Source organism: Pseudonaja textilis, chromosome 1, assembly GCF_049901715.1.
Source record: "Pseudonaja textilis isolate UNSWEBS1 chromosome 1, rPseTex1.2, whole genome shotgun sequence".
NCBI lineage: Eukaryota > Metazoa > Chordata > Lepidosauria > Squamata > Elapidae > Pseudonaja > Pseudonaja textilis.
This window is the reverse complement of record NC_141990.1, coordinates 194,821,887-194,849,432: the sequence shown is the minus strand read 5'-3', so window position 1 is coordinate 194,849,432 and position 27,546 is coordinate 194,821,887. Positions and strand designations below refer to the sequence as shown.

General features: G+C 37.3%; 1 protein-coding gene across 5 annotated transcripts in view; it reads left to right on the top strand.

Moving 5' to 3' along the window:
- Positions 1-27,546, top strand: part of TANC1 (tetratricopeptide repeat, ankyrin repeat and coiled-coil containing 1) — a 161,146-nt gene that overhangs the window by 81,433 nt on the left and 52,167 nt on the right. For 3 of the 5 annotated variants that reach the window (XM_026697174.2, XM_087920155.1, XM_087920154.1), the window contains 4 exons: positions 8,623-8,823; positions 20,099-20,203; positions 24,463-24,593; positions 26,015-26,204. In XM_026697174.2, coding sequence (XP_026552959.1) covers positions 8,623-8,823; positions 20,099-20,203; positions 24,463-24,593; positions 26,015-26,204 — 627 coding nt within the window. Of the gene's footprint in view, positions 1-8,622; positions 8,824-19,662; positions 19,935-20,098; positions 20,204-24,462; positions 24,594-26,014; positions 26,205-27,546 lie in introns of those variants that run through there. The other 2 variants (XM_087920156.1, XM_087920157.1) reach the window with 2 other exon arrangements.

The window sequence follows — 27,546 nt, the reverse complement described above, 5'->3', positions numbered from 1 at the left end:
TCTTTAATCAAAGTCATCAGTTTTGCCATTTCAGCCAATTCCATCAATTTCTGAAACCATTTGTCCATAGGAGGAATCGAAGTGTCCTTCCATTTTTGTGTGTACAATAAATAGTCTTGCTGCTAGTTCCATTTTTTTCCTCCAGTTCTTTTTCCATTAGTCCTAAAAGGAAAAGTTCTGGTTTCATGTTTATTTCCATTTTCAAATTTTTCTGTATTAAAATATGAATCATACTAAAAAAAATTGCTTTATCACATGTCCACCATAGATGATAAAAAGTCCCTTCTTTGCTTTTACACTTCCATTCATTTGACATACCTTTATACATCTGAGATAACTTAGCTGGTGCTAAATACCAGTGATACATCATTTTGTAGAATTTTTTTTAAAAATATATAATTTAATGTAAATTTTAAACCCTTCGTCCACATATTTTCCCATTGTTCAAGCATCACATTCTATCCAGAATTCCTTTGGCCACTGAATCACACAATGTTTTACATGTTCATTTTCCAAATTCAATTTCAGTAACATTTTATAGATCGTAACAATAATATGTTCATTGTTGCCACATAATAAAATTTCCAATTCATTTTCAACAAAGTCAAATCCATAACACTTGTTATCTAGTTTAAACCTTTCTTTCAGTTGCTGATAAATAAACCAATGGCAAACGTAACCTTCTGATTCAAGTTCTTCCTTCGGCTTTAATATTAGGTCACCAGAATTAAAAGATAAAAGTTTACTATACATATGGCTGACGTATGGTTAAAAAATGTAAGTCCCTGACATCAAAAACAGGCTTGTATCTTTTTTCCTTCTGCTTCGAATCTTTAGTCCCTCTAGTGCCCAGTTTCTAAAACCATCACTTATCTTTGTTATGGCATACAATAGCTAGGATAGTCAAAATAAATTTGTTTTCCCCAAGAAGCTATTTTTTATGATTTAATTCCAAAATCTTTTTGTAAAAGCCAATATTCCAAATCTACTTGGATCCTTAATCTATTTATAACTTCATCAGATCAAAAGTTTATTTAGTTTTAGCTGTTTATTTCAAATTCTTCTAAATTCTTCAATTCATTATTATTATTTTTTGTTTAGATCCACCCAATGAGGACTTTTCAACCTTGTCATTCTAAAGATCTCTAATATGTTTAAAATGGTAAATAGGCAATTTCTGAAAGTGATTAGAAAATGATGCTTCAAAGCTTTAGTGTCCTTAAGAATGTCCACTGCAATTGCAAGTAAAATACCTGGTCCCATCATCTCCTTGTGGTTTTGCCATGGAAAACACAGTTCTGCAGTCTCCTCATGAGGAACAGCTTTTCAGAGCAGATGTGAGTCATATTCCATTCTCATCTGAAGAGGTTCCAAGGAATCAGTCTACTCCCAGGTTCCTTGATTTTTGCCTGGTGGTCAGCTAATTGTCAGTGCTTCAAACAATTAGGCATAACTCCTTCAGAAGTCTTAGTTTGTCATACATTTCTTAATGCTTTTGTATTTGTTTTCTTTCTTCTCTTCCATGCTACTGCTCTAATAATCTTTGTCCTCTTTATTACGCTGTTTCTACCATTTGGAACTCTTTTTTCTATCTAATTTATCAAGTTCAGAGGTGGTATTCAGCAGGTTCTGACCAGTTCTGGAGAACCGGTAGCAGAAATTTTGAGTAGTTCGGAGAACTGGCAAATACCACCTCTGACTGGCCCCGCCCCCATCTATTCTCTGCCTCCCAAGTCCCAGCTGATTGGCTGGGTCTTCTTTTGTTGCCCTGCACAGGAGAATGGAGCTGGAAAGCAGGTTAGTGGGGTGGGGAGGGAATGGGGATTTTGCAGTAACCTTCCCCCAAAAGTGGGGAGGAAATGGGGATTTTGCAGTAATTTCCCCCCAGGACTGGGGAGGAAATGGAGATTTTTCCCCTTCCATGCCCATCAAGCCACATCCACAGAACCGGTAGTAAAAATGTTTTAATCCCACCATTGATCAAGTTACTTAGCATTTTAAAAACATAGCATTTGCTTTTCTATTTTTCATTCCAATTTTATTCTATTTTCCCCAAAATAAACCCAGGTTTACTTTTAAGCAAGCAGCAAAGTATTGTGTTGCAAAACAGAATGCTTTGCTAGAATCATAAAGCTTTAATCTATTAATGAAAGTGATAGTCCATTAGGCGAATTAGGTACTGAAATTGAAAAGAGTCATTTCTTATGTATATTTCATTTTTGTTTTCTCAGCAAGACACTGCTTTTTAGGTGGTATTTAAGCCCGTCCTTTAGGTTTTGAGATTGTTAATCTTGTTTTTGTCTTGCTTGAAAACATCAGTGAATTATAGAGGTAGAAAATATATCACTATGCTGATGTTATCTTATAGTTGGGCCAGAAATCTCTAATTCCTAATATCATTTCATGAATACATGAGTGTGGAATCATGTCTGGATACTCTGTAAGATGGTGTAAATCAGGCTAGATGTCACTGGGTCGCACTAGTAGAAAATTATTATCAGTTATCCCCATTCTATGGAACATAAACTGAAATTTTCATCAACCTATGGATTCTTATTTATTTATTTATATATATTTATTATATACCATCCAGCTTGCTATTTGAGGCAAGTCTAGGCCGTTACAATATAGATGACATCAGTACGTACTTTTTAAAAATACTGTATGTTTTGCCTTTTCATTCATAGTAAACTTATACCTTTATTTTTCTACATGTATTCATGAATTCCACTGCATAAAATCAAACCGCCAATTAGATCTATTACATTCTTTCTGTTTGACTTTGTTTTACACACAACATTTTTATTTTTAATTTTAATTAATTCATGTTCTTTACTACTTACTCCTCCTACATTCCAAAACAGAATCTTCCATAGACCATACTTGTCAGAGATGGGGCCATAGTTGCTATCCTTTGTGACCTGTCATGTCTTGTATAATTGGGGTTTTCACATGGTAATTTTTAATAAATTAAAAAGGGATCTAGACTAGATTACAACTATGCTATATGCAACGATTTTGCTAATGGAAAGTATATATTTTCCTCAGGGATATATTCTATTCTAGGCAAGATAGAATCTCTGATCTAGAGACTGTCTTGTAAGCCAACATATTGTTGTCTGCTTCCCACCAACTGGGAGGTAGCATGATACTTTGGGTACTGATACACACTAAGGAAAAGAGAATTAAATTATTTACAACTGCAATATAATAATACAGCTTTTACTGTTAATGAGAGTGTAATTGGAAAAATGGGCAAACATGTCTTCTCTTTAGTATCTACAATATATACAACATTCCTTTAATCAATTTTTATTAACGGCTGTTCAACCTTCACTTATCAGTATATTTTAGATTGTAAGGCCAGGAAGTGTGAACATTAGTATTCTTAGCAGTATATAGTTTTGAAGTGTGAAATAACTATTTTTGTAACATGTGTTCTAAAAATAAAAGTGTAAGATTAATTTTTATTTGCAGTCTTCCTGTTATTTCTAGAATTGCATATTGCATAAATTTAACATTATTTCAAATTATAGTTGAGGTAAGTTAAAAGTAAATAAAACTAAATGCCCAATGAAAAACTACATATATTTGTGGCAAAAATACAATTACATGGAGAGAAATTAAAATATTTTCCTCATTGGTGTGATAAAGCCTCGGTAGTGCTGTAGTTAGAGTGCAGTACTGCAAGCTACTTCTACTGCAATTTGGCAGATCGAATCTCACCAGGCTCAAGGTTGACTCAGCCTTCCATCCTTCTGAGGTGGGTAAAATGAGGACCCAGATTGTTGGGGCAATATGCTGACTCTGTAAAGGGCTTTGAGAGGGCTGTAAAGCACTGTAAAGCGGTATATAAGTCTAAGTGCTATTGCTATAAAGATGAAATTCTTGCCCTCTGCATTATATTAATCCTGGAAGAGACATTTACATTAATAGAGATAAGACCCATTTTCCAGGGACTGCTAGAAAACGTTAAGTAAAAGGAGTACACAGGGACTGGGTTCAATCATCAGGCCACCTTTGAGTTCCTGAAGAAACGTCTAATCGAAATCTATCAAATAAAGAATAATTAATCAGAACTGCTTCGGTTCACAACATACTAAGCCATAAATCATGGTTTATAAATTACAGTGGCTAGTATTAAATATTACACCATCATAATGAATTAATATGGAACAATGTTTTCATCCTATCCTCAAAATTACTCTCAGATGTAAATGGGCTTTTTTGTATTGATTCTTGCAAACCAACCTGGTTCTTTAAAATATGCTGCCTGACTCTTACACGATCTGACATGTAAATAGAAAATACACTTTTCCTCTTGAACAACTTGAGCGTCACATTTTCCTCTTTAATAACTTGAGTACCTTTACCTGGACTCTCACTATTGTATTGTAATGAATGAATGATTTCAGATATTCAGCATAGGATATTTAGATGTTTTATTTCTGTCCTGAGCTCTTCAGATGGATAAGATATGTAGGGATGTTTGTTGCAGGAAATCCCCTGGCGGGCAGCCAAAGACATAACTGGGTGTGGACAATGGCATTCTTATCAAACAATGTTAATCAGCTAGGTATGAATGACTAATTAGGGCATTTATCCTGAATACTTTTCTCAGCCTGAAATCTTATAACATTTATGGTATTTTTTTTTTTTTGGTAAGCATTCCTAATTCCATATGATGTTTTGAATCCTAAAAAGAATTAGTACACTGAAGGCAAAAACTGTACTTTCAAATAAAGAGCGAGAATAACAATTTTTCAGGTTGTGGGCCCTTTTCGACACAACAGTCTAATAGAATTGTTAAGGGTAACATTAAGGGTAATCTATGTAAAGTGAGACTAATGAATTTGTGTTTGAGTTGAAAATTGAATTAGAATCTGAGATCATGTTCTTAACTGCAGCAAGGTTTAGTGATTTAAGATTTGCTCCACAAGAATTGCAAAAATATATGGTTTATCTTTTACAGCAGTGGTCCCCAACCTTTTTTGTACCAGGGACCAGTTTCACGCAGAAACACTTTTTCAAGGACCGGGGGGGGGGGGGGGGACACTTTTTCAAGGAGGGGGGGAGGGGGAGGAGTCCGAGTTTGGTGGTTTGCTTGCAGACGTTTCATTATCTGACTAGATAACATCTGATGTTGTTACCTAGTCGGGTAATAAAACGTCTGCCAGCAAACCACCAAATTCAGGGAGGTCAGGACAATTCCCTGCAGGATGGCTGAGAAGCCCCGCCTCTCAGCCCTGCCTCCCTCAGCCTCATCCCTCAGGTGTCTCCCACCCTCAGCCTTATCCCTCAGGTGTCTGCCTCGTTCCTCTCTCAGTCGCTCTCTTGCTCCTTCACCAGCCCAGGAAGAAACTGCTTCAAAGAAGCCGGTAGGGTGGTTTTTCCTGTCGGCGCAGCTCCTCCAAAGTGCCCGTTCACCCCCACCCTGCCGCCTGCGGTTCAATCCAGTGCTCCGTTCTGCCTGTCTGCCTGCCTGCCTTCGTTTCTGGTTGTTTTGGAGCAGCTTCGGCTGAGTAAAAGAGGCGAATAGTTATTATTCTCAGCCAAAGCTACTCCGAAACAACCAGAAACGAAGGCAGGCAGGCAGAACGGAGCACTGGATTGAACCGCGGGCGGCAGGGTGGGGGTGAACGGGCGCTTTGGAGAAGCTGCGCCGACAGGAAAAACCACCCTGCTGGCTTCTTTGAAGCAGTTTCTTCCTGGGCTGGTGGAGGAGCGAGAGAGCGACTGAGAGAGGAACGAGGCGGGAGGAAACCGAAGCCGCTGAGCCGGAGAGCAGGACAGGCTTTGGTTGCTTCCTCCCTCCCCTTCTTTCATTTGTGTCCTTGATCCCTGATCCCAGCAGCATTCACCAAAGGCGAAGAAAGCCGCCATTTTTATTTTATTTTTTTTTTCTTTGCGGCCTGGTACCAAATGATCCACGGACTGGTACCGGTCCGCGGCCCGGTGGTTGGGGACCCCTGTTTTACAGGATCTTTGATGCATTCAGTACTTCAAATATGCATGAGATGTCCTAATACAACCATAAATTCTACAGATATTAAAACTGTGCTTTAATATCTTTCTCTCATAGATCTGGCAAATATCAATTCCTGGTTCTAATGAAAAAGGGAACAGTGATTAGCAGAAGCTTCCCACTTTTAGTTACATTGTATTGAGAAGGGCACACAATTTTGGTACTCATTAATATCTCTGCTTTTGGAATCAGTGGTAGTTGTGGTACAAGTAGGTCAGGGGTGTCAAATTCGCATCATCACGGCAATGTCACTGGACGTATCGGGACTTCTTTCCCCTTTGCTAAATCGGGCAACGCATGACGCATCTGGCCTGCAGGCCATGAGTTTGATACCCCCGATGAAGGTGATGGCTGCTCTTGATTAACAAAGCCAGAACGTAATATTATAATAATGTTTTTATTCAAATAAACAGGACTATGCTGTGAATCAGAGAAACTTCCCTAGGTCAATGAAAAAAAAACCCAGCTTGTGTAATATATAATTTCGGGGCCAGACTTTTAAAATCCCCACCCATACTTTCCCATAACAACAGCACAATCTGTTGCTCTTAATATAGATGAAAAAACTCTGGTTTAAATAAAGAGAAACATTCTTAAGCATCCATAACTGGGCATTATCTTTACTAGGACAGATAAGGTCATAATGATTCAGTCTGTAGTTTGTAGCTTTGTGCTGACTTTGCATTGCAAACCTTATGACTTAAACACAGTTTTCGGAATTTTATGTCTTGTTTCCAGTTATTTTTTCTAACATCCTTCCTTAACTATAAAAATACTGGAAAGCTAAAAAGCCCTGTATATGTTTTTCTGTTATTTTGGTTAGTCTTAATAAAGACTTAATAAAAATAGAGACTTTGCTATTTTCCAGCTATTCGTTGATTGAAACAGAAAAAATCTGAAAACAGGTAGAAAAACCCTAATTTTGTTAATATCTATATTTGAGGATGAGTTACTTAATTTTCTTAAAAAGTTTATTTTTCCCCCTCTACTTCATCCTAATCTAAGTCTTCTGTTATAAAGTACTACCGGTTTACAAGACGTAAAATATACAAACTGTTAAACTGATTTATTGGTGTGCATGTAATTAATGATTCAGTGGCTAGAAATTGGCAGCTGTAGACTGTGATTGTGGGACTGTTCTGTCATTAATTCTATGAAATAAACAGACACACCAACAAGATACCAGATCAGCTTTCCCCAACCCAATGCTCTCCAGATGTGGCAGATTTCAGCAAGAGAAAGAAATACTGAGTTGATGTAATTTGGAAAAAAAAAAAAACCCTTTACTACAACATTTTGTTGCAAGGCTTCCAAGTTCTATTTATTTTGAAGATTTATAGTTGGTCTTCTGCAACAGACTGCTGTAAAACAAAACAAACTTTCCCACCTCCTAGTAGTTCTTTGGATGATGAATGGAGACAGCATATCCTTCTCTTCGGCTCTGGCATCCTATGGCAACAGGCATTTGGAGCCAAGTGTTCTTTTGAGGTTAGGACATCAACATCCTTGCAGATGCTCTTTCTAAGTGTTTGAGACTAAGGATGATCAAGGAGCTTGTCCCTTGCCATGGCCTTCTTGTAAAAATAATCTGTGGTGTATAATTTTAAAACGTTACATCCAGCATGTCGAAATAGCTTCTTAACAGTTTTTATTTTTTTAGTACTGTATAATTTTAATAGTTATTCTTTTAATAGTTTTTTTTTTTTTATTATAAATCCTTATTTAATACCAATAGAGCTAATAGTTTGGGAGAGTTGCATTTTTGTGCGCGTACCTCTAAATCAGTGTTGATTCCTGGTGACTGCCTGGATAAGTCCCTACAGTTGCAAGAGTTCAGAAATGGTTTGCTATTTCCTGCTTCCCGGGGCTGAGAAAAAGTGACTGGCCCAATTGGCAGGGCAGGACCAGGACTTACCTTCTCTAGCTTAGTGCCTTAATCACTATAGCTAACTAGCTGTCTTTAGAGATAAATGTTACAGCTGTGCTATAAGAAAACAAATAGATCTTTGCTTTTGTATTTAACTTATTTAATATTTTAATACTTTATTTATGTTTTTAATTATAAATCACCTACAGCTGCTTTTCAGAGTGAGATGGACACCGTATCAATTTAATAAATAAATATTTTTCCCAACTGAACAGGGTAAACATGAAGAACAACAGCAGTGGTCCAGTTCCTATTTATTTATTTAATAAATAAATATTTTTTCCAACTAAACAGGATAAACATGAAGAACAACAGCAGTGGTCCAGTTCCTAGCAAAAAAATCTGGAATAGCTTCTTTTTTTTTTGACATTGTGTGTGCTAATTCACATTTAAGAGTTTGACACTGGTGTAGCAACATGATTTTAGTACAAAACAAACTAACGTAAACCTTTTTGTTCTAATTCTTAGAACCTGAAGCACAGTTTGTCCTGTTCACTAACTATTTCTGTTTCTAGTTCTCTCTTGTGACCAGTGCCACTAAAATTAATTTTTGCTCTGTTGCCACTACATCAAAGAGATACGTGTCCTATGTCATACAGCTCTGATCAATTTTGTAGGACTTATGAGATTTCATTTGCTAAGTAGCTTAATTTTTCACTGTTTGTTTTAGGTGATTCATGTTCAGAAAATGTACCGCAGATCATATCCACATCTGACCACAGTGCAAATTGTCAAAGTGGCATCCAATCTGTATCTGAAGACGTCTACAGAATGAATTTGGCCAAAGGAGTTTCAGTCTCCTTGCCATCATCACCTTTATTGCCTCGTCATGCTTATTTGATGCAGACAAGAGTAAGCAAAAAATCTCCAGGTAACTAGAAAGATGCACTTGCAACTCCACACTATGGCCATGTTTTACAGATCTTTTCATTCAGGTTTCATTACTGCCTTGTTGAATTTGGGGGGGAATATCCAGGGGTGGGATTCAAAAATTTTAACAGCGGGTTCTGTGGGTGTGGCTTAGGTGGTAGGTGTGGCTTGGTGGTCATGTGACTGGGCGGACATGGTTTGGTGGTCATGTTATTGGCTGGACGTGACCAACTCAATATCACTCACATTGAGGCATGCATCTCCTCGCCTGGCCTCTTAAGACTGTGGGGATGCTGCAACAGTCGTAAGTGTGAAAAAATGGTCATAAGTCACTTTTTTCAGTGCCATTGTAACTTTAAATGGTCACTCCACACAAGCAAAGTAACAGCAAAGGAGGGAAAAAAACCTCCAGAGAAGTTCCTGAGGCAGGAAGTCTAGTCCTGCCAAGAATGTAATAAAGGTTAACGGAGAGGCAGTTTCTGTAAGCAACACCAGAATGTTTCCTTCCTGCCTTCCTTACAGGATTTGGCCGGTAATTTCTTCTAACAACTGGTTCTTCAAACTGCTTAGAATGTTAACAACAGGTTCTAGGGAATAGGTGCAAACTGGTAGAATCCCAACCCTGGGAATATCCTACTTTTTGTGCTTCTGATTTAATACCTGAAATGAATTATTTCTACATTTTAACAGATAAATATGGATGAACATTTTTATCTCACAGGTAGTCCTTGACGTATGACCACAGTTGAGCAAAAAAAATATATACATTATTAAATGGGACATCTGTTAAATGGATTTTGCCCCATTTTACATCATTTCTTGCTTCTGTTGTTAAGTGAATCACTGTAATTGATAAGTTAGTTAGTTGTTAAGTGAATCTGGCTTCCCCATTGATTTAACTTGTGAGAAGGTCACAAAAGATGATTACATGACCTTGGGAGATAGCAACGGTCATACATATGAATATACATATATAACCCATGCCATATCACCTTAAGCAATGTTTAAATTTTCCATCTTTAAAAAATGATTAATAAATAAATTGGGTGAAAACAATCTCCATGTTCTTTTCCTAAGGCAAAGCACTGTTCAATATATAGGGCTGAGTAGCACCCTAACAACTGATACAAATGTGTTAGCACACTTCTGTGCTAACAAGTTCTGCACACTTCACAAGTTCTGCATATTTACGAGCGTCAACATAGAGTTGAAAATAATATTTAAGGTAATAGAATGAGGAATCAACAGGAAAAGATAGTTATAAGTGTCCAGTGACATAGCGAATACTGCATGAAAGACTTTTTGTAACCTGTTGATGTAATTAGAAATTTATTTGGTAAAAGTAGTTATAAGTGTGTCATATTTTGTCCTTGTAAAGTAAGCGTGAAGTCAGAAAGAAGCGATTATAGCATATTTACCTAGATTTTTCAGGAGGAAGAATTTGGCTATATTACTTTCCTAAAGTTCTTATTTCATACAGATTTTAGAAAACATGGACACTGGGACTATAATGCTATGCCTAGATTCAAAAAATGGAAAACTGTTTGGGTTTGGAAAGAACAATTCTTGAAAAGATTTATTTGTAACAATAAATGTTTGTGTACATATCTTACTAAATAAGGTGTACCTACTAACTTCCTTTTAATCAATATATTAGATATGTCAGTCCAGTATAACATCATTTTGATGTTGCCAGGCTAGAGTTCTAGGCATCTGCCATAGTTTGCCAGGTGCTTTTTATCTAGTTTTTGGTTACTCTAAATCATGGGTGTCAAACTCACCATGTCATATTGCCATCATGTGACATTTCAGGATGTTTTCCCCATTCGTGGAGCTGGGAGTTATGCATCCGGCCCATGGGCTGCCAGTTTAACACTCCTGCTCTAAATCAGCAGTCGCCAACCGGTGGGCCATGGCCCACTAATCGTCCGTGAGAAAATTTTGGTGATCCACAGAGAAATGTCCCCACCAAAGCACCTTCCCAAAGCAATTAATCCAGGCTGCATGGGAATACAAGGCTGTGCCGCCCCCATGGCCTGTTCACCTGCTGGCCCCCACACTTTACCCAAGTGCAAGCCTGCAAAGAACAGCGCAGCCCTCACCGACCAGGACGAGGAAATGATGCCGTTGCAGCAAGAGGGGGCTGGAGGCACAGTCGGGCTGAAGCAACAAAAGAGATGGCTGGAAGGTGCAGGAGTGATGCGCTACTTGCATTTGCACGGCACTCCTGCACCTTCTAGCTTGCCTCTCCTGGCCTGGGCTCTTCTTTGATGGCCATGGGCTGTAGGGACGGCCCGGGGCAGGAAAAGTACTGGCTGCTGGTGGTGGGAGGGGGCGGAGGGGGCAAGTCCAGAATGGGTTATTGGCATCAGTTTTCTTGTCCCTCTCGGCACTCTGATCTGCTGCTCCCCCCTCACGGCCCTAGCCATTGCTGCCCGGGGAAGGCACAGGAAAAGTGAGCAGAAACATAGATCTCACTTGGGCGAAAGAGCTGAGATCAAGGAAAGCACAGGCAACAGAAGATGCAAGCTGCCGCCTCTGAAAAGCGCCGCTTTCTGTTGCCTGTGCCTTCCCCAATTTCCACTCTTCTGCCCCAGTGAGAGCTATGTTTCTGCTTGCTTTCTTTTCCTGTGGCTTCCCTGGGCAGCAATGGCTGGGGCTGTGGGGGCGGGGGCAGCAGAGCAGAGCGCCGAGAGGGACGAGAAAACTGATGCTGACACCCCATTCCAGACCTCTGAACTGGATGGTGAGCGCAGACTTGCCTCCTCCGCCCCTTCTCACCACCATCAGCCAGTACTTTTCCTGCCCCGAGCCATTCCTACAACTCGTGGCCATCGAGAAAGAGCCCAGGCCAGGAGAGTCGAGCTGGAAGGTGCGGGAGTGCTGTGCAAATGCCAGTAGCATGGCGCTCCTGCACCTTCTAGCCATCTCCATCGTTGCTTCAGCCTGCCTGTGCTGCCAGTCCCCTCTTGCTGCAACAGCACCATTAACCTCGTCCTGGCTGGCGAGAGCTGTGCTGCTTTTTACATGTTGCACCACCTGCAAATTTGCACATTACAGGTGCCAACCCCTACGGCGGAGATTTCCAATTCCACCACAGGCTGGTCTCATATTCCAGAGCTGCAGTAGTCACAACATTGGCCCTTTGGTCATCCCAGAGCAGCTCATCCATGGCAGGCTGGTGCACAGGCCAGTCCTGTGACTACTGCAGCTCTGGAATATGGGACCAACTTTCCCATCAACATCAGCAAGCCACAGTCAACCAAAATTCATATTAGTGGTCCACGGGATTTGAAATTATGAGTTTGGTGGTCCCTGAGGTCCAAAAAGTTGGTGACCCCTGCTCTAAAAGATCCTTCTTTGAGTACTTTTTTTGTCAAGAGAAAAGCACACATAGAAAGATATGTAATTGCTTCCATTTTTTTTACTTTTATACATTAGTGTACTGCTCAGTACAAACACCAAGGAAGCTTTAATTGATTTCCTAGGTAAGCTATTAAAATTAAATATTATTGTCCATCTAGGAACTTAATTTAAAAATAGTTTTGCCTTAAAAATTCAATATATTTTTAAAATCCAGCTAGAATTTATTTTGGTTTTAAAATTTCTTTTTATCCTAGTACGAATAGAAAATATTTCCAATACACCTACATTTTTCTAACTTTTACAGAAAAATATATCAACTTGATTGTAGTTAATTCCTGAACGTAACTAAAATATTTAGTTAATATTTAGTAAATAAACAAAGCACCCAGTCAGATGGCCCAATATTAGGGCCCAATGCTTTTGGGACTAAACAGCTTACTTTTATTTTGAGATGAATACTGGAATAGTAAATATCAGAATGAAAAATTAGATGGGAACCAGACAAATACCCTCTTTCTCCAACAATCCGGCCTCCCCCAATAGAAGTCCCAGCATGTTTTATAAGCATGAAATGAAATTAAGCCCCTCTCCCCAAATTAAGGTCTATATTAAAACATGCCAAATGGGGGGGAATGGTGGGGGGGCTTACCGTTAGGAAGTACTTTTGTGGCACACCCGGATATGGTGCTGCCTGCGTTGACCCTGATACGAAGTGCCCCACCAACACCGAGGTCAACATCCAAGCCGTCGTTGCCCACCTGCCCGAAGATGCAAGGGGGGGGGAAATTAAGTCACCCCCCGAAAAGACGGCCTAGCCATTTTTTCAGGGCTCAAAAAAAATATATAATTATTATATAAATAAATAATTATTTATATGAGAAACACGGTATTAAACATTTAAATTTGTTATAAATTAAATAAGTATAATTCGGTGGTGATATTCTACCAATTTGGCCCAGTTCAGGCGAACCGGGAGTAAGAAATGCTACCGCTTGGCCAAACCAGTAGTTAAAAAAAATCTACCGGTTTGGCCAAACCGGTATTTATTTCTTTTTCCTCCTGATCATCAGCTGTGCTGGGATCCCCTTCGCTGTCTTACTGCTTTGCCCAGGAGGCTTTCCCCGAGGCCCAGGAGGCAAAAAAACAGAGTGTGGGAGGGACTACTACACAAAAAAAGAAGCCATGCCCAACCAATCACATGGCCATGCCCATCTAATCACTCCCACCTAGCCACACCCACAGAACTTATAGTAAAAATATTTGCATCTCACCCCTGGTATAATTAACAAACAAGTGACCAATATAATTATTAATCATTTGAGTTACATTACAATTACAGTCCAGAGGCAATTTGGAGAACTCTGGAGGCTTTATCCAGTTATGTTTGGAAGAGCATAACCTGTCCACTTAGTAAGTATGTCATTTTTATGTTATAACAATTCTGATGTTTCATTTATGTAATTCAAATATTAAACATAATAATTGCTGACACCATATGGACGATAGTAGAATAATTTCTGGGCAGCTTAGGAATAGGAATAATCGTTGAAGAAAAGAGCAAAGGGAATACTGAAACATAGAGTAAAGGATCAGCAACTCAAGGGACATTCAGGAGTAGCAACAGTGAGAATGTAGGAAATTATAGGTCAAATGATGGAGGGACACAACTTCCTCCTTATTTGCAGTTTCCAAACTGGTGGGATATGTTTATAATGTCACTTGAACGAGTTTCATTCAAACATGCATGAAATCAAAAGGGATTGCTGTGTTGTATACATTTAATATTTTCTTTGGTATTCAGAGGAATTCAGAGGAATTCAGAGCCGCAGTGAAATTGAATACTGATCGATTCACATTTATTTCAGTGTTTCCTCTAGTTCTACTTCTATTGTATTTTGTTTGTACTGTTTCTTTTTGGCTGACCAAATTGTGCTAATTTATCGGCAAGATGATCTAAAGACTTAACTGTTTTATTTTGGGATGGTCCTTGATTCTACAGCTCTTTTTTATACGGCTTTTTACCTGATGCAAAGTAAATTAAGAAATTTTGAAGACAATGGTGACTGATTCTGAAAGCTTTATATTTCCCCATAACAGCTGTATCACTCCAAACAGTTTTAAAGTTTTCATTTTCCAGGGTTTGCCCTTAAATTTGTGGTTAGAAGTTCATGACAATAGTCTGCGGCTTTTTTGTTTGTTTGTTTTAAACATTGCTGTGATTCTGGTCTATGATGATTTCAGCAGTAAGTTTCCATTGTTCCTACAATAATGAAACTTTGCAGGGAAGCTGCGTCAGTTGGAGATTTAGGATCTTTTCAGGCTGTAATGTAATTTTACCCTTTCTTGTTTATTACTCTAATCCGGCCTCCAAATGGTTGTCCTCTGATGTACTAGTTTATTGTATCTAATTATAGCATTCCTTTGCAATAAAGAAGAGAAAGGAATTGTCTTTTGAAAGGATGTGGTATGAATGTTAAATTATGAATATTAGGGTTACTCCATTTTCATTTGGTCTTGCTGCTTTTATTTATGAGCAAACACATATAAAAGTAGCACCCTCTACTGGTATTTTTATATTTAAATCTTTGATTTTTAGATTTGTAAAAGTATTTTTCTGCTGCTGCATCTCTCTTGTATTGAATGTAGAACGCTTACTACATTTTGCTACATTTTGCTAAACTTATTTCAGAATTCTGTAAGAGATAGATAGATAGATAGATAGATAGATAGATAGATAGATAGATAGATAGATAGATAGATAGATAGATAGATAGATAGATAGATATTGGATATATAAGGTAAATAAGGTTCCCCTCGCACCTACTTGCTAGTCATTTCTAGCTCTAGGGGGCGATGCTCATCTCCGTTACAAAGCCAAAGAGCCAGCGCTGTCTGAAGACGCCTCCGTGGTCATGTGGCTGGCATGACTAAATGCTGAAGGCGCACGGAACACTGTTTCCTTCCCACCAAAGTGGTCCCTATTTTTCTAATTGCATTTTTACATGCTTTCAAACTGCTAGGTTGGCACAATCTGGGACAAGTAACTTTGTTACATGGTGCTAGGGATTCAAATTGCTGAACTTCCAACCTTTCTGATCGACAAGCTCAGTGTATTAGCCACTGAGCCAACGTGTCCCTTATTAGATACATAGATATAGATATATAGGTATATAGTTTAAACCCTGATTTAAGGTACCGGTCTTCAAGATATAGTTAAATTAGGTTTCTCAAGCTGTAACCTATAGGTTTCTATAAGAGCAAAAACAAAAGTTCACTTAAATACAGACACTTTTCTGTCATTTGAATGTTGCTTCTTGATTAGATCGTAAAAAACTACAGGTAGTTCTCGGCTTACAATCAATTGTTTACTGCCTGTTTGAAGTTACACTGAAATAAGTGACTGATGGTGCTTTTCACACTTATAACCATTACAGCTTCCTCATGGTCCCATGATCAAAATTCAGGGCTTGGCAACTGGCATATATTTATGACATTTGGAGTGTCCTGGAGTCATGTGAACACCATTTGTAACCTTCCCAGCTGACTTCCTACAAGCCAAGTTAATGGGGAAGCCGGATTCACTTAACAACTATAGTGATTTGCCTAACAATTGTGGCAAAAAAGATTGTACAATGGGACAAATCACTTAACAACTTAGCAATGGAAATTTTGGGCTCAGTTGTGGTCATAAGTCGAGGAACACCTGTAACAACTTGCATAGCAGAAAAACGTTTGTGACCTTTTGATAAAACCTTTCTTTATTCACTACTTTGGAAAATTCTGACCAGTTTGTTTCTAAGAAAAATATATTCTGCTTGATTACAAACTTCCTATCTTTTCCCATTCCCAACTTTTTCAAAAATGAATTGCTCAAATGGAAGAAATGACAAATAGAAGAAACTGTTAATGTTAAAAGTTGGGATTACTATTTCAGTAGTCTCTGAATCAAAATGTTTAAGTGACTTCTACCATCTCACATATGTGACTTTAAATTGTTCTCAGTAAATATATTTCTTGAATGAATCACAAGTTGCCCTGAAATTCATTACAATTGATAACTGTGGAAGAATGATTCTTGTGGATACACATGATACAAGCCAAGTCCTTTTTTTCAATAGTTAAGTTTTGATTCTATTACTAAGCTTAGAAAATGTTGGCAATAAAATGAATTGGAAATAGTATTTGCACTATTCGTTTTTTCCTTAAAACTATCAATGTTTATTATTTTAAAAAGAAGCTTCCATTAAACATCAACTGAGACTATTAATTTGGTTTCCCTTGCTTTCTTAAGAGTGGCTGCTGGAAAAGGGTTATTGTGCAAGTATTTTTTTAAATCTCACGTAGCAGCTTTTGTGTCTAGAAATCCAGTAAATCGACAATGTAATGGATCATTTGAGAGGAAAGGGTATCTTTAAACCTGAATTTCTATTAGAATCATAAAAATACCTATAATTATATAAAAGATGTAAACAGATGCAAATTATGTAAACATTTTCAGTTGTTTGGGTTACTCTGATAAAGTGAACGTTGTCATTATTTGGGGGTGAGACCAAAAGAAAAATGTTGTCTGATGCATCCAAACTCCACTGAGTAAAAGTTTAATTTTACTGTATTGAAATATTAGACTATACTGAAATCAAGTGACCCTTTTTTGTTCCTTTCAACATTTCAATTTATTTTGGCATCATTATCTGTGATGCTGCACATTTGAAATTCTTGGGACATTCATTACAGTTTTTATTACTACTACTTGTAAATCTTTAGCAGTATGTGGATTACCTGCTTTCTCAGTTATTTGAATAAGGAATAAGGAAGACACTGTTTTATTGATACTGGATTTCCTTACACATTTTATTTATATATAGACTTTTCTCACTTGCCCACCCCCTCAAATCCCTGTTGATTTGGCTTCTTTGTCTTTGTGCCTTCTTGGACTTCCAGCTTTGGAATGGGACAACTCGCCATAGCCAACTCACTGCGGGACAACTCGATGTGGCCAACTTGTCACAGGCCAACTTGCCATGGACAATTCAACAATACAAAAGTTAATCTCAAAAGTTAATTTCAGTGGAACCGTGGCCAATAGTAATAAAATAAAGAAAGTCAATCTAGAAATAAAATTATACAATAATTTTTATGAAAACATGATCGCCAATAATAAAAGTAATTGAATGAAATGATTTATACAGTGTTGAATTATCTCACAGTGAGTTGTCTCGGGACAAGTTGGCTGTGGTGAGTTGGCCATGGTGAGTTGGCCACAGCAAGTTGTCCTAGCTTATTACAGTTTTTCCTTTTAACAGAGACTGAAGGAACTTTGTTGTTTTTTCTTCCCTGGTATAGCTGGGTAACTGAGTAAATCCTTCAATTGCTCTTCCTCTAATTGCTCTTCTTCTAGTTCAAAATGGGGGAGGGTTGGAGTAACTTCTCTGGATCCCAACAAGCAGGTGTGAATGTTTTTTATATTTCAGATCTTTACAAATGAAGTTACTTCTGGTGGAGCTCATTTTAAAGTTACTATCATTGGCCTATATCTTTTTGCTACTTCTGTATGTAAGAAAATAAATATTGTCATGTTTAGATTAGTTTAGATTGAGTGGAAGAAAAGAGTAGTATTGACTGCCAAGATGAAGTACAGAATAAAAGCTATTTTTATTTTATACATGGGGTTGGTATGAGCTCAAGTGTGGTATATTAGTGAAATTTAAAACTGTGCCGTTTTAAAAAAGCAACAGTTTACGACCCAGAGACAATACTGTAAGAAAAACAATGTTCCAGTAAATTCAGAATAAGGACAATTATGAATAATTTAATTTGAAAATCCACTTGAGGCTCTGAAAGCAAAGTCATGATTAATTAAGGTTGTGCAAAACATTTCAGACTGAACCCTCTTAAACTTGTAACATGGCATCTCAAATACACAATACTCTACCTCATATGCAGATTGGAGATTTTGAACATTTTGGAGGTTTTAAGCTGAAGTGTTTCCCTACTTGAAACAAATGTTGTTCAAGTGTTCAAGGCAGCATATTTTGCATTCAAAATAGGCTACTTCACAGCTGAACTAGGGTATTTTTGAAATTGAAATGCTTGTATTGGTTTGCATAGTCCCATTAGTAAAATCCTTTTTTCCCCTATCTTGTATTTTTATGCTATCCCAACGTCTGTTAAGGAGATATAGCTTTTGAATTGAATAGGCTTTTGCACATAGCCAACCTTACTCTCTGATAGAGCCAAAATAGGCAAGAAGTCCCATTTTATTAGTTCTCCCACCCTCAGGAAAGACAGTTATTAGTTGAGATATTGAAGCTGTCGATGGTTTATTCTTGAACATAGTGAAAAAGTTACCCAGTGAAAATATAGTTAGGTTTAAGAATAATCCTACTGTATTGGAAACTTGTCTCTTCCTAATTGAAAGCCTATTTGGCTTCAAAAATCCAGATCACTATAGTTTAACTAAGAAATAGAAAATGATACAATTAGTAATTAGGTAGAACTGCAAGGAATTGAAATTAAGTCAGACACATACGGTACTTTGCTGGTTTTATTTTTTACTCTGTAAAAATACATGCTAAAAGAACTTTCAAAGAAACAAAATAGATAATTAAAGACATGTGAATTACAGGGAGTCCTCAAGTTAAGACCACGATTGAGCCCAACATTTCTGTTGTTAAGTGAGACATTTTTAAGTGAGTTTTGCCTCATCTTGCAACCTTTCTTGCCACAGTTGTTAAGTGAATCAATGTGATTAATAAATTAGTAACCCGATAGTTAAAGGAATCTGGCTTCCCCATTGACTTTGCTTGTCAGAAGGTCGCAAAAGGGGATTCCGTGGCATTGGGGGCCGCAGCAACGGTCATAACTATGAACCAGTTGCCAAGCATCTGAATTCGGATCAGGTAGCCACGGGGATGGGGTGGGGTGGGGGTAAGGATGACAGTTTGCAGTGAGAACGTAAAAGAGTCCAGATTAAAGCTATTGCCTCAGTACTGACAGCCTTTCTCTAAAGAAACTTTAGATGGCAGTATTTTCATTGCGACTACAAATTCTATTGTTCCTTTAATATTTCCAGAAATTGTTGCATTTGTTAAAGTACATCGTCATTAATAATTTAAATACCCTAATGAAAGTACTTAGGCCTTTTGTTTTCTTTCTTTTACACTTGATGAAATCTGTTTGATGAACAGTTACCTCCGCACCGACCCAAGTGAAAAGGCATGCTTGTGGAAATACTGAATACGCTTTGGCTTAACGTAGCTATCCATTGGCAAATTGCTGTAGATCTTTTTTAAAATGAAAACATTGAGAAAGCTGCCAGATGGATATATATATATTTTTTTTTCTCTTTTATTTTCACTTATCACTGACCTGCCTGCGTCATCGACTTGGCCAAAAATACAGTACTCAGTAATATAAAGCTATAGCCAGGGGTATTAAGAGGGCTAATGCTGCAAGCTGCCTTTGTAATCATTGCCTCCCAGTTTCAAAGATTATTCTTGTAAACAAGGGTTATCTTTCAATTGAGGTGAAAAATAGGGATTTGGCCTCCAGAGGCCAGTGCTGATGCTTGCGTGGCTTTTGATCATGTTAGAGCCACTCTCTTTACATATGCTGGAGGCTGCTTCAGGGGCATCACAGCTAGGAATCTGCTTTTGTTCTACAGAAGAGTTTACATTCCAAAAAGTGAGCCTAAATACAGCTTGCTGTTGCTGCTTTTCCCCCTGACAACAGACTGCACAAGAGGAAGTATGAGAGAGATTGCTGTATTCACTATAGTATATGTCGAGGACAGTAATTGCATGATGAACGTCTGCTTTTAGTGTATTCTGATTATGTCTTCTGGAAATCTGTATTCCCTTTGGAAAAAATATTACAAAAGATAATAGTAAGTACATTGTTTCCCATTCCAGGTCCGGTTAGGAAGCCCAAGTATGTGGAAAGTCCTCGCATACCTGCAGATACAGTTGTCGTTCCAATGAGAAAAGTGTTGGAGCCAACAGAACCTAACCAGAATGGTAAGCCTGGGTATTTGGAATAGTTTCATTTTTTGACTGAATGGCTGGATTTTGCCTTGAAAGGGAAATGGGGATGAAGGTTTTACGGACCTTGCGTCGATGAATGTATGCTTGTGTTTGGTTGTTTGACATTCGGGAATGATGATGTGTGTCTAATCTTCAAGCGAAATTTAGTCTGATAGTTGGTGGGGGGCCACTTTTAACGTGAGAGGCCTGCTTGGAGTTCGTTTCTAAACTTGCTTTCAGGGTTTCCCCAAATCAGAGTGTTCCACTTATGCCATGTTAAAGTGATGTGCCTTGCCACAGCAATGAAAAGCTTGCTAAATCAGACAGCAATAACAATAGATGACTGTGTCAGCAAGACTAGTAACAGCCTGACCCTGGAGTTAATTGGTATTCTTGAAAAGTTCCATGTTCATTAAATTTGACCACGGCATAACAGAGTGCAGTTTCAATGAATGTCAGTGAGAAATTACAATCAAATGCTCTATAAGTATTCCTAATATAATAAGAATTTCATCTTCAGCATTTTATTTTAGATTTACAACCTGGTCGACATCAGCAAAATCAGTATATAACATATAGTTAAGTAAATTATTACTTTGTTTTTTTACTTGAGCTTGAAACTCTCAAAATCTCTTGCTATTTGAGGCATAAATTTTTCTAGCAGAATTGAAAGCTTTGTTTGCCTGTTCCCCCCACATCTCACACCTTCCCCCTCCCCTTCTTTAATGAGAAATCTATTATGGCCCTGATTCTCCTTTGGGTATAGCAAAGCTAATTTCTACAACACCATGTTTGCGCCTCCCGTTTTTCCCACAGATTCAGGAAATTAATGGAGAGCAAAAACGATTTACTTTTTATAATTTCCAGTTATAGTTTTATGTATATTAATCCTGTCATAGATGTCAAGTCTAAAATGGTTGACAGTTATAATGTATTGATTTTGAGGTACTTTCCTTCAAAATGCTATGCTCATTCTTTTATTCTATGAGATGTGCATGCAGTAGCTGGGAAGGATTGGCAGTTTTGTTGATCAAAAGGCAATGTCTTTTTTGTAGAAGAAACATTGGAGTTAATAGTGCATAAGAATTCTTCTATCATCGCCAATGTACTAGTTCTGTTTACTGAGTAGAGAAGACCTAGCTAGGACTAATCCAGAAAAGTGATTAAAGAACATCCTATAAACCTGAAGAAATGTATTAATTTTGCTAGTTAGTTGATTTAAATCTTCACTTTATCAGTCCCATATGACAGGATGCCACACAATCACTAGCCTGTATGTATTATTTATTCTTAATATATTAAAAATAACAAATTCAGACAAAAAATAAAATAAGGTCTAATATTTGATAAAATAGGTAGAAGAAATCATAGACATCACAGATGCACCGATTAGTTTTGACTGTTATTCTGCATTGTTTATAACCATGTAAAGATTGCTATAGGAATTTTTTTTTTTTTTTTGAGAAAGGACTTTCATGAATGGACTCAAATAGATAAGATAGCAAAGCCATTGCTAAGTAAGATTTTTGGCATAGCAGGCATTATATGAATGCCATGGCATACCTGACAGACATGATAAGATTATATCTTTTAACTTTCACTACATTATACAAAACATTCTTAGATCAGATCCATACAAGTCTTTGTTAGGTGTTTTCTCTACTATCTACTTATTCAATTTGGTTATTTCAGCTAGGAAAATCTGATTCTGATTTAGGAGAAAGTTTGTCTGCTTGTCCCAGGAGCGCTATGCTTGTGCAATCTTCTAGGTTTGTGATCGTGGAGCTGGTCGGAGTGAAGGTGCTTTGGCTCATATTTGTGGGCAAGCGATAATTAAATTGCAATATTTTGATTTAAGCATTTTGAATCTTTGGCAAGTTGACCTAATATAGGATTGAACGGCATTCAGATAAATTTGTCTCTAATCAGTAGTTAAATTGGGTTTTCCATTGTTGGGAAAGCTCTGGCAGTGTCATCAATTGTAAAAGGAAGGCTTTCTAAATGTATATATTTCATCCACCAAATACCTTCAATTCTAGATTAGCCCTTTTACCTCATCCTCTACTTTTCACAAAACATTCATCCATGAAAATTTATACCTGAGGTTAGACATAAAAAAGGTTGAAAGAAAAGTCAATACATTGGAGAAGACGACAAAATATTAAATTTGTCTTGTCTTGTTTGATATGATATGAGAAACCAGCTACTGTAGTTATTGAAAAGACCTGATGAAACAAACTGTACCAATAAAGGAGAATAAGCAAAACAAACAGTGTTTTAGTGGGTTGAGTAAACTTAGTCAATGTGATGTTGACTTCCCAGAATATGAGTTTGGGCAAGTTATTTGAATCTCTGACTCACAAATTTGCTTTTTTGTAATGTCAACCACAGTGATAACAGCACAAATGTGGTCATAGGAATTGTGCGTTGTGTGGATTTAACATTGTCTTCTTCTTGTAATCAGGTTGCTGTTGTAGGTAGTTTTTTTTGTCTCAATCTCATATATCATGATTCCAACAACAAACAGCTGCTAAATCTGTGTATAAAGCTTATAGAAGTGTTATATGATGACAAGAGCATTCCCCTTCTTGTCCTGAGCATCTGGTATTCAGAATTAACTGTGTTTGGACATGAAAATTCCCTTAGCTTCTATAGCTGATGAAAAGGTCTCTGGAGATGTAACATGGGGCAGATTAGAAGAATTTACTTTGGATGGAACCAAGTGAAACTTTGATGTACATTACAGAGAATGAGAAGTAGACAAGTCTCGCTTTCTGGAGTAGCTAGTTGCAAGAAGACTTCAGAGCATGTTAGAAATCATAGATTTTTTTTGTCTTAGAAGAAAACAGATTGCCAAGTAAAACTGAAGCATGTGGATCCTTGCATTAGAATGTTGTCCTCTCAATGGACATCATTTAAAATCTTACTGTTATTAAGATTGTTTTATTTTTTAGCACATCACTTATTATTTGGTAAATTCACTTGCTGCCTATCTCACCATGGGGCTACTCTAGGCTAATTAATGCTGATGTGACAGGTTCCGGTTGGAATGTCTATCTTTACCTATATATAAAACAATAGTACAATGGAAGAAAATAGGGTATCGGACATGGGTGAGGATGTTTCTCCCATTTAAATACCTCCTTTCCAGCTGTTGGTTCTATTTAACAGTTGGAAGAGACCTTGGAGGTCTTCTAGTCCAACCCCCTGCTCAAGCAAGAAACCCTATACCATTTCAGTCAAATGGTTGTCCAATCTCTTCTTAAAAAACTCCAGTGTTGGAGGACCCACAAGTCCTTCCACTGATTAATTTTCTGATTATTTGTTTTGTATATGGGAGGATTAGCATGCTGGAATATTATCTGATCGCAAGAATTAAAAAGGCAATGCTCTTCCAAAACAGCCATGTTTATTACTCATAGAATTGTTGGTGCAATTTAAAACAGAAAACACATTTATTTATTTGTTAAATGTAGTTATTTAACAGAAACTTAGCAATGCAAACAACCAAATATAACAGCATAACGTCCAGGAAGCCTGAAGGTATATTTGTTGGTAGCACAGCTGCTAACTGAATCGTTTCATATGATCAGTCATGAGGCATTACCCTATTTATATTGGTAGACAATTTCATAGCTTTGTTTGGTTAACGTAGAAGAGCCTGGGAAAAAAATCACATTGAGCTCTTTTGGTCATTTCCCAGTCTGTATCATTTTAGAGGTTGCTATCAGTTTCCATGAGAATATAGATATAGATGTGCAGACACTTATATACATACATATGCACACACACATACACTCATACATAAAAGAAGCTCATATATGATCACATACTCTTACAAACATATTCTGTGCACTTTTGTGTTTTAAGCCATGGAAAAATAGCACCATCAGATTCTATTTATGTGTGAGAGGGAAAAGCTTTCTTTATATTCTAAAAACTCATGTTGGATGCAAAATCAAAATAATTTAATTCTAGATTGCAGAGCTAGTATTTACACCTAGTTTAATTCTTCAGTTTCAGAAGTGAAACATGTGCTAAAAGATCTCCCTTTATATAGGGAGTTCTATTTAATAAATGGACATTAAAGGTGCTTTTTTTGGTAAGAGTTGTTAGAATATGGCAAAATAAAATGTGTTGATAATAACCTGTTTCAATTTCATGATTTGCCTTTATGTTGGAAGCTACACTCATTTGACATGAATATAAACATGAATTAATATTTTTCCCTTGAAATTACCTTTTTTGAACAGAAGCAAAGTCAGAGAAGGAATCCAGCTGTTCACCAGCAGCTCAGGAACTGATGACCAGACTTGGGTTTTTACTGGGAGAAGGCCTTCCAACTTCTGCCCATATCTCCACAGAAGAAAAACATGAAACTATGGTATGCGAATGGAAAAATAGTCTCTAAAATGCTACCCATTTCTTGCTTTCAAAATATTTCACCAAAACATGTAAATGTGTCATGCAAATAACTACAGATAACCCTTGACTTAACACAGTTGGTTTACTGACTGTTCAAAGTTACACTGAAAATAGTGACTTACGACCATTTTTCAAACCAATAGCTGTTGCAACATCCACATGATCACGTGATCAAAAATCAGATGCTTGGCAACTGACTCATATTTATGATAGTTGCAATGTCCCAGGATCCTGATTCCCTTTTGTGACCTTCTGACAAGCAAAATCAATGGGAAATCTAGATTTATTTAACAATCGTGTCACTAACTTAATAGTGATTCACATAACAACTGTGGCTAAAAAGTTGTAAAACGGGACAAAAGTCACTTAACTGTCTCACTTAGCAACAGAAATGTTGAGCTCAATTGTGGTCTACCTGTAGTAAATAACTGATATATTTATTGGTAATTTTCTTTGCTTTTTCTACAGAAACGCTACTTAAAAATGCACCACATAGAATTATTAGAATACTATGGAGTAATTGTTTTTTTTTAATTCAGACAATTCAAACTGCTTGACCTAGAAAATATTTTTTAAAACATTTAGAATATTTAGCTCTTATCCTTTTCTTGTCTAAAGCCACAATGATACAGGATATGGTACTTGGCTTGCTGGATCTGTGAAGAAAAGCTAAATGAAATTCTCTCCTGGCAGAAAAATGAACTCTGTACAATTTTTGTCTGATGTTTGGAAATCAATTTTGAGTCATAATGCAAGTTGAGATGATTTTATTTTTCTTACAGTGCAACATGCATAAGTTATTTTTCACATGAACTCTCTCTATATTGAATTAAATGCTTTTCAATTAGACAAATTTATCGTTTAGCATGATATAGAAAATATTCTGCAAAACATTTAAAGAATGGAATCTCTGTCTAAAAGAATATGCGGCTTATTAATCTGCTTCATTCTAAACCTATAATCAGTTATGACTAAATAATTTTAAGTAAGATCTTCTATATGGTTCTGGTTTGGGGTTTTCTTTTTTCTTTGTATAAAAAGCAAATTAAATATATTCTGCATTTTATCTTCATCCTGAAAGCTCAATAGTTGGGTCTGATATGGCTGGCTTTTAGCAAGATGATTTTTCACCAGTATTTCGGAAAATCCTGTACAGTTCTGACCTAGAGAGTCAAAAGGTCCATAAGTTGATTTAACTTCTTATGTGGTCATGGCTGTACTAACTCCCTGAAAAGTATTCAACAGATCATTCTGGGAAATTTCCAGGGGAACTTTGTATGTCTGTGCAGGTTTTTTTTTTTTTCTGCTGAATATGAACTGTTCTCTTTGTGGATTGATCTGTGCTGTGTTTGTTAATTCCTTGTTTCATTCATTTTTTAGTGCACAGTAGCTAGTCAAGGAGTCAGTCCTTGTTCTACACTAACAAGCAGCACTACGTCTCCTAGCACCGATAGTCCCTGTTCTACTCTGAATAGCTGTGCTGACAAAACAGCGGCCAACAAAAGTAGTCCCTGTGGGACCATTAGCAGCCCAAGCTCCACATTGGAAAGCAAGGACAGTGGAATTATAGGTAAGCAGTTTAATTCCTGTTAATGCAGTCACTTCTGGCTGTCTTTTTTATTATGTGTGTGTGTGTGTGTATGTCTGCAAAGGCTATCTGCTGCAAAGAAAAGGGAGCTGAAGTGCTCTTATCTTAATTCCTGGTGGCGTGTAACTCCAGTTTATTTAAACAAAAATGTAACGTGATCTTTCATTCAATGCTATGTCATTCTCTGGGATTCCTTTGACTATTTTTTTAGGTATGTAATTGTGTTCTATTTACTTATACCTCTTATTGGGCCAGAAGGAGCTGAAAACCTAACTTCATTGATTACAAGATTGTGGTTTTCAGAGGTATATGTTGAATGGAGAAGATTGTAGTTTTGCTGTAGAAACCGATAATGTGGCTATGGTGTAATAGTTAATAGAGTTATGAATTTCAAAGTCCCTTCTTCAGATTTCAGTACCCCTATGAACTTGTTGAAGTATTTTCAAAGTTGATAAGATTGTCTCTGAATCTCATCTGGAATGCAAGGACAATACTGACCGATCTGGTGGTAGTTTTAAAGAAGTTTCTCTCACCCTCATTCCTTTAAAACAGGGGTGTCAAATTGGTGGCCCACAGGCCAGATGCGTCCCGCACAGGCCATACCCACCTCCCTGAAGGGAAAAAACATTGTGATACATCACATGACAGCAATGTGACACCGTGAATTTGACACCCGTGCTTTAAGATGTATCCGCAAACAATTCTTTTAACACCACCACTACCACCATATATTTGAAGTAAGTTGACCACTAAGGTAAAACATTAGATATGTTTTCATTAAGTAATTTCATTTATATTGCACCTTTATTATTTTCACAAGTAATTCGAGGTGGTGAATATATCCAACCCAACTTCTTCCTCCTCTTATTTTCCCCACAACAACAACCCTTTGAGGAGAACTGTATTTTTGTGAGCAATGGACACACATGCACGCAGCTTGTGTAAATGGAGCTACGCGCATGCACACACGTGCTAGCCAATCAAACAGAACCATGCCCTCTACCCCCTCCCTCCTGCCGGTCCACAAAGCCTGAAAGATTGGAGAACTCCAGTCTAAAATATGGAAATAGCTGTGCATATATTGTGCCTATGAATGACCTAGTGCTCTATTGCTCAGCAAAAGGCTCATCTCCACCATGATGTCTGTGTTAATTGGAAGTTACCATGCCAGGTTTAATTGCCTGGAAAATTAGTTTTCTTATACTGGAAAAACAACATTGGTCTGTATGAAATTCCCCCCCAAAAAATCTGAAGTAAATTTGCAAGCTGGACATTGAAGAGTTGTTTTCTGTGAAATTGGCACAATTAATTTGATAAATAAATA